Below are 15,066 nucleotides of genomic sequence, written 5' to 3'. Positions count from 1 at the left end.
GCTCACATGCTTTACACAAGAGTGTGATAGGCAACAGGCTTTTAAGGGGCTGCCACAAAGAAAGGGGGACCATGTATTTTCCAAAGAAGCAGAATGCAAACAAGAAGCAATGGATGGAAACTGAACAGAGAGAAGCAACCTATGGAGAAACTTCCTGACAGTGAGAACAATTAACCAGTGGAACTGCCTGTCTCCAGAAGTTCTGGGTGCTCAATCACTGGAAGTTTTTAAGAAAAGACTGGACAGCCATTTCTCTGAAATGGTATAGGGTTCACCCCAAGGTCTCTTCTAAGTATTATTCTGAAACCTTTCCCAAGATTTCTACTCAGAGTTTGGCATCCTCAGTTTTCTTGCCTGAGCTGGGGGTTGGACTAGAAGACCTCCAAGGTCCCTTTCAACTTAAACACATGTGTATTTTATGCTCTGGACTATTGACATTGAATGCATGTAAACCCTGAAAAATATGTGGTAGCCCTGGGCAAAAGAAAGGCAGAAAAATCACTCTAGGTGTAGAGACAGTGTAAAATATTAACACATGATAAACAATGGAACAATTAAAAATAATAGCACAGCTTTATCTCTCTCTCCCTATTTTTTTTTCTTTCTCTACCTTTCTCTCTCTCACTCTCTCTCTCTCTCTCTCTCTCTCCCTCTCCCTCTCCCTTTCCCTTTCCCTCTCCCTCTTACACACACACACACACAAAGAGCACTTAACAGACAAGCATTTTGGAAGCAGCTCCTTTAAATTTCTCCAAGGCTTGAGTGGATTCCCCCACCCCCTCTGTCAGACCGCACTCCTTCTCACTCCAGCACTTTAACTCACAAGGGGGAAGCTATACTTGCATGGGGATTCCCACGGGGAATCCTTTGAGAAGTTTTTCAAAGACCTGCTTCCAAAATGCATTTCTTTTACATTGCAAAAGTGCTCCAAGGCTCGATTCACCCCCACCCCCTCTGTCAGACCGCACTCCTTCTCACTCCAGCCCTTTAACTCACACGGGGAAAGTGATACTTGCAGTGTCCATGCCTTTCTTCCTTTTCCCCGGGGAGAAAGGACGTGGGGAACGGAAAGCTAGGAGAGCGATCGCAAGTGAGCAACCGGGCGACCGGGTTGAGGGCGTGGCCAGCCAGGAATTGCCACCGGTTCGGCAACCCATGCCAAATAACCGCTACCAGTTCGCCCGAATAGGTGCGAACTGGTTGAAAAGCACCTCTGGTTTCAGGGTTTAGTGACTACTGTCAGTAAATTTTGAAGCTCAACACTGTGTGTGCTGGATAAATAATTTCTGCATTGAGCCTTGATTATTGTATTTTTTTTGGGGGGCGGGTTCCTATGTTTTATTCCATCATGGTCAGGGTGGAACTTGTCAGTAGAGGCATAGGCAACGCCTATGGAGCACAATGTGGCTGGGCTGGGGTGTACTGAGCTGAGGAGTGGCTGAGTCTTCCAAGGCTGGCTGTAGCATTAGCTTCAGCTCCAGGGTTTCTTGCAGCCTCAGATCCACAGTGCCCCAAGAATCTCGTGAGCTGCAGCAAATACTTTCTCTAATATCCCTGTGTTTGTGCTACACTGTCCCTCATCTCGCAGACAGACTGTGCCAGGCCTCCCATCTCTCTGCGGCACTCCTCCCTCTGGTGAACATCCCACACATCTGGAGTTATGACAGTAACCAAGAGAGCCAGGATTGGATTCATTAAGCAGTGTGGTCATGTGATATCTCACTTTATAATCACATTGCCTTAGCAACTGAAATTTCTGTCTCAACTATGGTCATAAATTGAGGATTATCTGTATAGCATTTGTATCTCTCTACTCTCTTTTATGTTCAGGTCTTGGAAATTTTTACTAGTCGGCTAAGTAGACTCCAGGTGTTACCACGACATGAAATACCTGCTCTTACAAAGTATCAGATAATTCTAGCACGAGATCAATTTAGGAAAAACCCTGCTTCACGTTTTGAGGTACATATTCTCCAGAAGTATATCATTTGTTTTCTTTCTATATAATCAGATTTGTAATTGGTCACATTCAAATGCGCATCTGGGATGTGATGGACTGGCCCCTCTGTTTCCCATGGGGCAGGGGGAGGTGTCAGGCCTTCTCTCACAGTTTTTTTTTTTTTATTACAGCCTCTTTTTATGTTTGCAGAGCCTTTTCAGGAAAACCTACACAAAACCTGGCACTTTTTCACAGTGGCACTCAAGAATAGATAAAGTAATGATTTTTTTTCTTCCTGCTTTGCTCCCTTTTTCTACCTAATCAAGCAGGGATAAATGTGCTTAGATCAAAATCCCTTCAGAATTAAAATAGCTTTCAGTAAGAATCCAAGTTATTTATCATGAATACTAAAATCAAAGTACTAAAACAGAGTTGAAAAGGAGAAAACAATGTCCAGGTTTTATTCCTTTAGCCACGAGCACAGACGTGCATGCACAGTGTTAGCATAAAATAACGAAAGCATCAAATCATTTCCCATAACATTAAAACCAAAGCTCTAATTCCACTTCCACCTCCTATGTGCTTATAGAGCATTAATACAAGGGTCCCCAACCCCCAAGACATGGCCCGTTCCGAACCAGGCCATGGAAGTGTGGCGGAGTGCACGTGCATGCAAAGCTGCATTTGTGGAAGTGTGCACACACAAAACCCATGCCCCCCTTTCTGGCTGAGCCAGAACTTTTTCTGGTTTAATGTACTGTTTCTGGATCTCCAATCCAACCATTGGGTTACAGAATTCCTTATCTAGCTCTGCAATGTCTAGGAAAAAGAGGTGCCCAAATTGCCTTACGAAAAGGCAATGTAACGCTGTCCTCTACTCTTTTGAAAACCCGTCTGATGGAATGTTTATACATTTTTGTGGACTTTAGATAAAGGCTTTATCCGTTTATCTGAATAAATTCAGATTTTTTCAGTGTTTGTCTCAAACATGGAATTTTTCTCATTACTGTTTTATATCCCATTTATGTAGCATTTTAACTTAAGCCCCCTAGTCAGAACAAACATTTACAGAAGTATAAATGCAACAGTTAGGCAACCGTCTCCGAACAACAGAAAAATAGGTTCCCTGATGGGCAGTGATAGAGAAATCTAATCCAGGCTTTAACTTTCAAAGCATCTGGTTATTTTCAGTAAGCTTGAAATTGAATAGAAAGAAAGTGCTTACATAGTTACTCAGGTGGAGGTCTATCTTACTTTATTATTTACTTAAACTGTAGGTAGAATCACAGTAAAATAGCTGTTACAACTGAATCTGTGTAACTATAATTTTGTTGCTGAAATTAGAAATGCCTTTTTCCCCAGCGAATGCAGCAAGGTGCAATAGAGGGAGATTTTGCTCTTTGTATAAGTTTATATCATGGTTACGAACTGTTATTGCAAATGGGAATGAGATCATTACATACCTTCTTACATGGAATTATGGATGGATCAAAAGGTAAGGAATCTGTTTTTATTCCCATTTCAACTTAATCATGGGCATTTAGATGTATTATACATGTATATTAAAATATTTTAAAGAAATATTCATATTTTAAAGAAATATTAGAAATCTGGTTATACTGGTCTACGACTAATCAACCGAACTGCTTGGAAATAAAATGTATTTAGAAGTGTGGAAGATATGGGAATAAAACATTGTTTTCACATTTGCTAATTTATAAATTAATTTGAAATATATATTGTAATGCTTCTAAAGATGTCAGAAAGTTCTTCCATGTATATTTTATTATTATTAAAAAATGACAATTAAGTCTGTTTAGAAAATAGTGTAAACACTACAAAAACCAAAATGTTTTTAAGAGAAAAAATTGGCATGTAGTAATGTAGAAGATCCAGATATTGACAGTGATTTCAGTTTTTTCAATCGGTTCTTACCAGAGGGGAAAAACACATAATTCACCCATTCTGGAAGAAGCACCATTGACAATCTTTGGGTATAAAAAGCTGAGACAAAATAGAAAATACTGCTTTTTAGTTTATTTGAACCATACCCATCAACTGATCTAAGACTGATGGTTTTGAAGAAATTGGAATTCAGTGGATAAAATTAATATTTAGGCTTTCCGAAGTACTTTTTAATATAAGGCTGAATAAGATAGAATTAGCATAATAAGGTCCCTGTCTCAAGCCTTTTGTCTGTGTCTCATGTTTTGTCTTTTCTATATTTGTTCATTCCAGAGATCTTTATTTTTGAAATCAGAGTAATAGATAGAATTGTCGCCTGGCTATAATGAAAATGGGACTATATTAAAAGAGACAAAGATAGACACACATCATGAATATGAGGAATGTGTCCAGCCAACACAAACCTACTATTTTCTTTAACTTGGTTCACCTAAGTCTATCCAAGATAGATGTTTTTCTACATATTTTTTCCAGTATAGAATATATTTTATTCTATTATCTAAAAATAGTGTCTGTCTGTCTGTCTATGGAGATTCTCAGAGCTGAAGAAGCTTCTCGGATGAGAAGCGAAACATCTTTAAAAAAAAACCAGAAAGTTCAGTTGCCTCTTGAAAAAGCACCTTTGGGATTTTGTTGACAGTCATTTTCAAATATTTGAATTAGAACTTTATCATAATGCTGACTACTTCATAGGAGAATAATTGCCAGTGAGGAGTTGGAATGAGCCTATCCTTCATTACAGGCAAAAAAAAGATGGAAACCTATTAGGAAAACTATAGTAGTGGAGGAGCTACATCAATGACAGTATGACTTAAAAGATCTTTAATGTCCTTTCCAGCTGAATTAATTATGTTGTTGTAATACTGCATTATTCTTTATCTGTGTCTGAGAGACAAGACTTATTGCAGTCATTAACCGGTACACTTATCTGTGTTTTTTTTACTATTAATTTTCACTGCAAACTACAAAACTGTCTAGCTTGATATACAGTTTATGTAAGTCAGAGATCTAAAGTTTAACGTTTTTAAATTCAGCTACTTTTCTTTCTAAGGAATGACTCGAGCCAAAAATGAACTTGGGCGTAATGAGGAATTCATGATGCTATACAGTCAGCTTGAAAACATGTTTTTGGATTCAGCTTCATCAAATGGCAACATCATTGAACTAGGTTGGCAATTTATCTACTCAAAATACAGCAGTGCTGTTTGTTCAGCATAGCAAGTGACTACTAAGGATTGAAGGATATTTTTAAAATACCCATGGATATTCCTGGTGAAGACTGTCTTTATATAGTATGAATATTGTGGCTTAAGGGAATACTAATTTTTTCAGATATTAAAAGGTATCTCTATTTTATTTTAAATTTGATATCGCTCTTATTTATTTTAACAAATTTCTGCTCTTCCTCCACCAGTTTTCTTGTCAACATTTTTGGGAGTGGTTTATCATTGCTTTCTTCCTTGGGCTGAGAGAATGTGACTGCATCAGAATTATTTGGCTGGCTTTATGCCGAAGGCAGGGTTAGAACTCACAATCCTCCAATCTCTAGCCTAATATTTTAACCACTATACAAACTGAAGTTCTCTATCGAAGTTACATTTGAATAAATTATAAAAACTTAATTGTACGATATATCTATTTCTGTTCTTCCTGTATTCATTAAATTTCTATAGCGGCCCAATTCATCCAAGTGACTCTGAGCAGGTTACAATTTTAACTATATTTTATAATTCAGTTCTACAACTGAATTCTACAAATCAACAGAACTGGAGAAGTTTCTTGAATGAGAAGCGAAATATTTTCAAGAAAAAAACTGAAAGTCCAATTGTCTTTTGAAAAGCACCTTTGGGACAACCATGACCTGGATAATTGAGAATCTCCATAGACATTTACAATTCTATAAAACAATTTAAAACGATGTCCCAAATGTGCTTTTTCAGGAGGCAACTGATTCCATTCCCTACTATCCAGTCAGAACTGAAGAAGCTTCTTGGATGAGAAGCAAAATGTCTTCAAGAAAAAAACAAAGTTCAGCTACCTACTGAAAAAGCACCTTTGGGACAACTGTGACCTGGATGACTGAGAATCTCTACAGAATTTAAAACAATAAAACAGTAAAAACATCTAGAAAATACATACAGCAATTCTAAACTTATAAAATAATTAAGAACAATAAAATAGTAAAAACATTCAGAAAATACATACAGCAACTAAGATAATTAACCGGCTAACAGTAAAACCAAGTAAGAACGTCCTTAGCATATTCCATAACGGGCTTCAGCAGACTAGTCCCGTCTTCTAGTTCCCGCCATTCGGCATTCTGACTGATGGGATTTGAGGCATACCTAATCTGGATTGAAATGGATGGGTAGAGACTCTTGGAAAAAGACAATCTCTCAGCTAACTGGTAATCTTACAGGATTTTCCCTTAATGATAGGATTAAGGAGACAATTTTATTATATTTTGAAGGGTAATTTCACAAAGGAGATTTTTTTTTTGAAAAAGGTAAAGCTGTCTGGATTTTTATATCTAAAATTAAAAATTTTGGGTTTACAGGAGCTGAAAACACGAAGACTTTCATTTATAGCCATCCCAAATTAAAGAAATTAGAAGATGTTGTTCTACAACATTTCAGATCCTGGAGAAAACATCAAGGTACATATAGGATGTAATTGGACTGCTAATGAAAAAGCTACAAGTAATCAATTAGTATTGTTCAATAAAATTGATTTGATTTTATACAGGAAATCCCTTGTTGGGTTTATATTCCACACCCTAATGTTTTCTACTTTGAATTTTAAGATTATGGATTATTTACTTTTTAATATTTTGCCATTCATTTTATACCGTCCTTATTTAAGACATTCTGGCTAATATTTGGTTTACCGGTATATGCAACTTTCACTCCGACACAATTTATCATTTAAAAATAAATGTTCATTGTTTCTATACTTTTTTTTTAACTCTACTAGTTCCATTTTACCAGCATGATACTTAGTTTTGATTAGGATACTAGTCAGTGATATTGATTAACTGGAGATTCTGCATGTGGCAATTTGTACCAAACTTCTCCATTTGTGTTCATTGAGGTGCAGTTTATTGGTTTGCTTTCTCTATTACATAGATCAGATTACATCTGAAGTGACACCTACAGATACCAGAGTGATGATCTTCTCCTCCTTCCGTGACAGTGTTCAGGAAATTGCAGAGATGCTTAACTATCACTACCCACTTGTGAGAGTCATGACTTTTGTAGGCCATTCTACAGGCAAAAACACTAAGGGTTTTACACAGAAGGAACAGCTTGAGGTAATGAAATGGGTGGAAGCAGGGATACAAATTGTCTTACACGGTATAACAAATGTTACCCTTTGTATATTTGTAAATTATCATCCCAAACAGATTTCTGATGGCAAGAAAATGGGTTTGTAATATAGCAATACCCGTAAAAATTCTTAAAATTATGCTGCACTGTGCAAAATTTAATTTAACTGCTGTAATCACATGGCATAAGTTAAATTCACTTGAAATGAATAAAACTCAAATTTATAACTGCCCTGCTTACAGTTATAAGCACGTGATCATTATTTGGTTGTGGAATCTCGGTGCTTTTCAGATGTGTAATATTGTTCCATTTTTCAAATAATCTCGTTCCTTCTTAGTTATTTTTAATAACAAAAAGTAGTCATTCTTCCTATAGAAATAAAGATGTAATGAGAAGCAGAATTTCATAGCTTTGTTTCATGTATCAGCTGCTCCTTGAGAATTTGTCTTGCTCCCAAATGCCAGAGTTGCAGAAAACCAGGGAGTGGCTTTCAAAGTTCTTCCATCACCATAGAAGAAACCAGGTAACTGTTGTGTCCTTTCAGCACCCGTCCAAAAGGAACATGGGTTTAAAAATACCTAGTGCTCTAGTCATCTTTGACCCCTTAGAGAATCAGGAAAGCCTATCTGCTCTCAACATTTTCTGCCTGCTTTCTGTCTCTCATTCTCAATGTGGATACTGAGAACTAAAAAGATAAGGTCATTTTATAGGGCTCCTTTGAGTTTGTTTCTGATTCAGCAACAGGAAAATTACCATAGTTATTGCTTCATTAAGCTTCTCAGCTGTGCACAATATGGTTCATCAAGTTAAGGTTATTTTGGGACTTCTTGGGATAAAATTAGACCATCTATCTTTGTCTCCAACTGGACTAGAGCGTTCACATGACATAGCAACACTATAACTGCTTTCACTTGGTTAAGAAAGTGGCATAGATAGAGTGAGAAAATTATATGTGTACATTATATTTGTCCTTCCCTCTTTTGGATCTTTGTGATTGTGATTACTATCAATTACTAATGCATTGTGTAGGGAAAAAAATGTTTTGTAATAGAGCAGTATAGTAATTGATAAATCTCCTAAGTTGACTGAACAGTTGAACAACTTAAACTGATCCTATTTGTTTGCATAGAGTTATTATCTTAAAAAGTTCAATTGTTCCATATAACTTAGTGCCAGTTTACCTTCCTCTACCCTGAGAGGTATACAGTTTTCATTTCTCTGTATCTTATGCATTTTCTGAATTCTATGACATCTACTATCTCATAATATTTCCTTGCTACATGGATTTGTTGTCTTAACAACTACCAGAATCAAGCTAAAGCTTGTTTAAATTTTCCTTTAGGTAGTGAAGCATTTCCGGGAGGGCGGCTACAACACATTGGTCTCCACATGTGTAGGAGAAGAAGGCTTGGATATTGGAGAAGTAGACCTCATCATTTGTTTTGATGCTCAAAAAAGTCCAATTCGTCTTGTGCAGCGAATGGGCCGAACTGGACGCAAACGGCAAGGGCGCATTGTTGTCATTCTTTCTGAAGGAAGGGAAGAGCGAGTAAGATGAGACTCCAAACCCAAGTTTTGCTCACTGCCTAACAAATTCTAGGCACAGGGATTTTGGTGTTCTAAATGTTTCCAAAAATTCCATTCAAATTCTAGGTCTTGCCACCAAATAAAATTGAAAGAAGGTAATAGGTGAACTAGCAGATCCTGGCACTGCCCTGGTGGTGATAGCGCTTTGTGCCTAATAAGTTTACAGAGTCAGCCTATTGCCCCCAACAATTTGGGCCCTCATTTTACCCACCTCGGAAAGATGGAAGGCTGAGTCAACCTTGAGCCCGGTGAAATTTGAATTGCCAAATTGCAGGTAGCTGGCAATCAGCAGAAGTAGCCTGCAGTACTGCACTGTAACCACTGTACCACCATGGCTCATGGTGATGGTTCTGATGTCATCAGTAATATGTTTGAAGGAATCCCACCAGGCTCCAGGTTGACTCAGCCTTCCATCTGAGGTGGGTAAAATGAGGACCTAGATTGTTGGGGGCAATATGCTGATTCTGTAAACCACTTTGAGAGGGCCAGTCACTTACAACCTAACTCACTGGGTTGTTGTGGTGAAAACAGAAGGTGAAACGAATATTGGGTGTGTTCACCATTTTGAGTTATGTATAAAAATAATAAAGGTGGGATAAATATAAATAAATTAACAGGAAGAATGTTATTTATTTTAATAATATTCATTCAGTAAATGTGGAGAGACATATTTGACTTTCTTTTCTTTAGGCAAGAATAAAGAGGTACATAAAATAAGAATATTATCACATTTTAAAAAATAGGAATTGAAGTTAGGATAATTGTGGGCAGCATGATTTTTAACAACATGTTGGTGGAGTCACAATTATGCTGCTGCTCTTTTGTTCTGTTCCAATAAATCCTGACTACCTTACGTTAATGACACCTTCTTTTTGCATTATGTTTCTTCACTCAATAAGCTTTATGGAGTTCCTGGTCAGGGTTTAATCCTTTATAATTGCATACATCACAGACTATTTTAAGTGCTATTGTATTAGATGGCCATTTAGTAAAAATGTCAACATAGATATAATTAAGAGTATTGACTATGCCAACACTTTGCTTTCCTTTATCCATAAATTCAGTAAATAAATATTAAAAATCACCTGAACATTATCAGACATGGGGTAATAGTGGGAGGACATAACCTGAGTTCTGCAAATAAGTTCTGACATGACATAGGCTTTTAAAATGTTGTCAAATCACCTTTTATGTTAAAAAATACAGGATATTGTGTTGGCTTTTGTTTGCAAGTGAAAAACAGCAAAGTGGTTGATAATGAACTGATACCCACAGGAATTGTAGTAAACCAGTGTAAATCATATTTGTGAATGAGTAAATTAGGAACAGATAAGATGTTTTACCACAAAAAACGTGCCATTTTTTTCTCTCTTTTGTAGACTTACAATCAAAGCCAATCCAACAGAAAAAATCTTCTGAAAACTCTTTCTAAAAATAAAGGCTTCCATTTGTACCAGCACAGCCCACGTATGATTCCAGATGGCCTGAACCCCAAAATGCACCGTATGCTGATTACACCTCCAGAGAAGGAGCCAGACACTCCCACAGCCTGCTCAAAGAAGAAAGCTCTCACTTTGGGGCAAAATAATTTTCTCAGTTTTGCCAGTGCAGGTAAGAAGAGAGGATATCTGCTGAGTTTGAGTTGCCACACAAACAAACACTGTCTTTCACACAAGGTACAGGAAGGTTGCCCCATAACTTATTGGCAGGTTTATGGTCAACAAGACCTAGAGTACTTTCATTTTTGGTATAGTCAGCAAGATTCATTGCCAAAAATACTGTGATGACTATTTATTTAAAGAATTTTGCAAAGGTTGGCTAGTCTAGAGAAAAGGATTAGGGGGGACATGATAGCAGTATCCCAGTATTTGAGGGGCTGCCACAAAGAAGAGGGGGTCAATTTATTTTCCCAAGCACCAGAGGGCAGTACAAGAAACAATGGATGGAAAAATAATTGAGAGAAGCAACTTCGAAATATGGAGAAACTTCCTAACAGTGAGAACAATCAACCAATGGAACAGCTTGCCTTCAGAAGTTGTGGGTGCTTCATCACTGGAGGGTTTTAAGAAGAGACTGGACAGCTACTTGTCTGGAATGGTATGGTTTCCTGCTTGAGCAGGAAGTTGGACTAGAAAACCTCCAAGGTTCCTTCCAGTTCTATTCTGAATTAATTACAGTAGCTTGCCATGCCAATGTTAGTGAGGATGTGATTTTTTTCCCTTTGGTAATTCCTTGATAGGGGTATTGTTTTCTGCTTGATTGTTTATCTTCTTGGTAGTTCCTTCTACCAAGAGCCACAGTGGTTAAAGTGCAGTACTGCAGGCTATTTCTGCTGACTGACTGCAATTTGACAGTTCAAATCTCACCAGGCTCAAGGTTCACTCAGCCTTCCATCCTTCCGAGGTTGGTAAAATGAGGACCCAGATGGTTGGGAGCAATAGGCTGACTCTGTAAACGGCTTAGAGAGGCCTGTAAAGCACTGTAAAGTGGCATATAAGTCTAAGTGCTATTGCTATTCTTGGTAGTTCCTTCATTAGGTATTATTTTTCTGCGGAATATTCTACTTCTGTGCCAAAATTGCTTGGTATTAATATTTATATGATGAAGAAAACAGTGCTTTGTATATAGTTACCAGTAGTTGAGGTGAACTTGAGTTAGTCTTACCTTATCCATCTAGCCAATTTAAGAAAGCAACCAGATATCCCAGAAATGTTTCTGAGCAAGTCAAGCCAGTGATAGTAATCCTGCTGTTTATGTCAATCAGAAAGGTACTGTGCTTGATAATGAAGACATGCAAGTTGCATCAGCCTACATGGCCAGTGAACAGAAATTTGGGGCCAGTATAGCAGGCATTGATGCTGCATATATAGGATTTAGTATCTATTTTATAGATAGGACAGAACTATAAAGATTCTCCCTCCCTCTCTCCCTCTCCCCCCCCCTTCTTTTTTTCGGGGGTGGTGGTGGAATGGCAACAGAGGAAGTAATATCACTGCATGTTCTTGGAGTGTGAATCATCACTCGTTTCAGCAATCTCTAATTCTCTCTGTGTAATTATGTGCATGTGATTTTCCATGAATGTGGATGAGTATGATAAAACAGAAATATGTACCCTTCAAAATTTATTTTGAAATGTAATTTGGAAAAGATAAGTGAGCACATCTTTTCTCGGATTCCATGTGAGCCTGAAAAAAAGCTACAGCAGCTCAAATCAGACTCATAACCAAGCAACATCTTTTTTCAAGCTCAAACACAAGCTTTTTTTAAAAAAAGGTGCATGTTTTAATGAATAGCAGAGAGATACTGTGTTCTTGTAAGGCCCAAAGTACTTCTAAATTATTTCAATGCATGCACAGCCCTCTATGGTACTGCTTCTACTGCTCATTAGACCTAAAAGTTTATAGACTGAATCTGATCCATTTGTTTGTCTGTTTTTTCAGTGCAAATTTTATATCAAAACACCATTATTTAAAAGACCTGCTTATGGCTAAATTGGCTATGAAAATAAAAGCAGCTGTTGGCTTTTTATAGTGATTTTTTCAGAGCTTGTGAGAAGGAAAAATGCCAATGTTTTTTTTATAAATCATAAAACAGAAAGAGCTTTGAAAACTTCATTTAGCCTGGTTGCTTATAGCAAATGGTCAAGTAATAATACTTACTTCAGTCGCTCAGCTTGTTTCTAGGGAGCCTTCCATAGCAAAGGAAGAAACTTCACCCAATTGATATTGCTATATAACCAACCAAAGACATGCAGAAAGAGAGAATATGTAACAGTTCTCCCTCACAGAATCCATCACAGAATATATCTGGGATACCTGGGTAATAATCTGAATATATGGCCTATAAGTGCAATGGTGCTAAAACAGGGGTGGGCAAACTTTTTGGCTCGGGGGCCTCATTGACTTTTAAAATTTGACAGACGGGCCGCCACCTGGTGTCGAAATGCCTGTCATTACAAGTCAAAATCAAATGAATGCAATCATTCAATCATTCACATCAAATCTTAATTCTGTACCAATCTTAGGCGGGCCGGATTAAAAAGACCAACGGGCCAGATGTGGCCCACGGGCCGTAGTTTGCCCACCCCTGTGCTAAAACATTTGTGAACCCTTTTGAATTTTTGATATTTCTGTATAAATATAACCTGAAACATGATCTATTCTCCCTAAAAGTCCTAAAACAAGGACCCAATTAAACAATTGAGTCATAAACATTATACTTGTTTATTTCTTTATTGAAGAAAATGATCAAAAGCCTCAAACTTGGGGGCAAGTGTGAATCTCTAAAATTATCAGTTCATTTAAAGGGGAAATTAGAGTCAGTGATTTCAACCAGTGGGATGTTAATTATTTCAAGAACAGAATTCTGGTTGTTCACTACTGAAATCAGAACATCACAACACAGATATGGGGAAATGTCATTGCTCAAAACTATGGCTCAAACAAAGGAATTCCCGAGAACTTCCAAAAACTGTTGCTGATGCTCACCAGATAGAAAAGGTTACCAAACTATTTCCAAAAAAATGTGGATTCCACCCAGTCCACAAATGAAAAGCACACCAACAGCAACGTGTAATATTCCAGGAGTTCTCAAAGAAACCCAGGGTACCATGTAAGGCCCTAATGCAGAGGTCTTCAAACTTGGCAACTTTAAGACTTGTAGACTTCAACTCCCCGAATTCTATTTGGGTACCCCTGCCCTAATGGCTTCTTTTGCATTGGCAAATATCAGGGTCCATCAGGAGAACACTGAACAAGAAGAAAGCTACAACTCTCCAATAGGAGCATTACTGCCTATCCACTATTTGTGAAAGACCACTTGAGTAAGCCATCTGACTATTGGAAGAATGTTCTCTAGACAGATGAGATCAAAATATGTTAGTGTAAAACATGATGGTGGCAGTATCCTGATCTGGACCTGCTTTGCTGCCTCTGGATCAGGATTGTTTGCCATCATTGATGGAATTATGAATTATAGCAACACACTTCAAAAGAAAATGTCAAGGTCTCTGAACTCCAGAATCTAAAAGAGGTTTCTGGCAAGTGATACACTGGGCATTCATGAATTTTATATAGATTATATATTGAATACACTAATTTCCTTCCTTTTCTTATCTTCAAATATTTTCCAGGTACAAAGCAAGCCAGTCCAACTGAAAGCTGGTGCCTTACAACTGAGGAATATGAAAAATGGGATAGACTATATAAAATAAAAGCTGGTGAAGGACTAAAAAAGCCAATAATGCCACGCAGTCAGTTTGTAACATTAGAATGCAAAGATACAAGAACAGTAAGTTAAACATATGCTTCAAGTTAATTTAACGTGGTCTGGCTGAAGATCATGAAAAAAAGTACTTAAGCATGGAGAAAAATGTATTGAGCTATTGTCAACACTAACTGATACATTTTGATATAAATATAGAGAAGACATACATGTCTTCAAGACTTTCTTCTTTAACATTTATATTCAAGTATAATTTCAAATTATTGGAGAAAATTCCAGGTATTTAATGCAAAATAAATAAAGGACCTTTTGGCAATCAATTATATCAGACATGAGTGCTATGAAGGAACAAAGTGCCTGTAAAAACATATAAATATTCCATTATAGATCTCTACAATAAATACTGATTTCCATCTAACAAATCAGAATATCCTACAAATGCACTGCTTTTTGTAATAGGCTAATGAAAGAATGCAGAGCAATTTGTTATAGTCATTAAGGCAGCCGGTCATAAACTATGAGTTGTACTCTCAACTTGGACATGAAACCAGCTAGTTGACTTTGGGCCAGTCATTCTCTCAGAAAAAAAAGAAAAAGCAGCCAGCCACTTTCAAAAATCTTGCCAAGGAAACTGCAGGAATTAGGAATCAAGACTTACTGAAAGCACAAAACAGGGAGGAATTATATGGCTGCTAAAACTAAGTAAACCAATGTGATTTATATTGTGGAATATGTGAAACAAATGCTTCAACATTATCAGTTTGTTAACTAGTAAAAATAAAATGCTTTTTTTTTTTTTTTTGCAAAAAATAAAATGCTTGTTTATTGTATGAAAAAACCACATTTTTCTCATAAATAAAAGTCAATATTTTTTTTCTAATAGCAATAACATTTAGACTTACATAATGCTTTCTGCCCTCTCTAAGCGGTTTACAGAATCAGCATATTGCCCCCAGCAATCTAGGTTCCCATTTTCCTAACCTTAGAAGGATGGAAGGCTGAGTCCACCTTGAGCCAGTCAGGATC

At 37.2% G+C, this 15,066-nt stretch overlaps 1 protein-coding gene across 1 annotated transcript in view; it reads left to right on the top strand.

Annotated features, from left to right (window-relative positions):
* Window positions 1-15,066, top strand: part of FANCM (FA complementation group M) — a 43,844-nt gene that overhangs the window by 9,299 nt on the left and 19,479 nt on the right. Inside the window, exons 5-12 of the mRNA XM_026670879.2 lie at window positions 1,831-1,962; window positions 3,302-3,434; window positions 4,956-5,072; window positions 6,462-6,560; window positions 7,030-7,214; window positions 8,573-8,779; window positions 10,197-10,428; window positions 13,949-14,106. Of these exons, the coding sequence (XP_026526664.2) occupies window positions 1,831-1,962; window positions 3,302-3,434; window positions 4,956-5,072; window positions 6,462-6,560; window positions 7,030-7,214; window positions 8,573-8,779; window positions 10,197-10,428; window positions 13,949-14,106 (1,263 nt within the window). The remainder of the gene's footprint in view (window positions 1-1,830; window positions 1,963-3,301; window positions 3,435-4,955; window positions 5,073-6,461; window positions 6,561-7,029; window positions 7,215-8,572; window positions 8,780-10,196; window positions 10,429-13,948; window positions 14,107-15,066) is intronic.

This window comes from Notechis scutatus, chromosome 1 (genome assembly GCF_049901735.1).
Source record: "Notechis scutatus isolate UNSWTSFEM ecotype Mainland chromosome 1, rNotScu1.2, whole genome shotgun sequence".
Classification (NCBI taxonomy): domain Eukaryota; kingdom Metazoa; phylum Chordata; class Lepidosauria; order Squamata; family Elapidae; genus Notechis; species Notechis scutatus.
The sequence above is the reverse complement of the archived record's forward strand: the minus strand, read 5'-3'. Positions and strand labels throughout refer to the sequence as shown.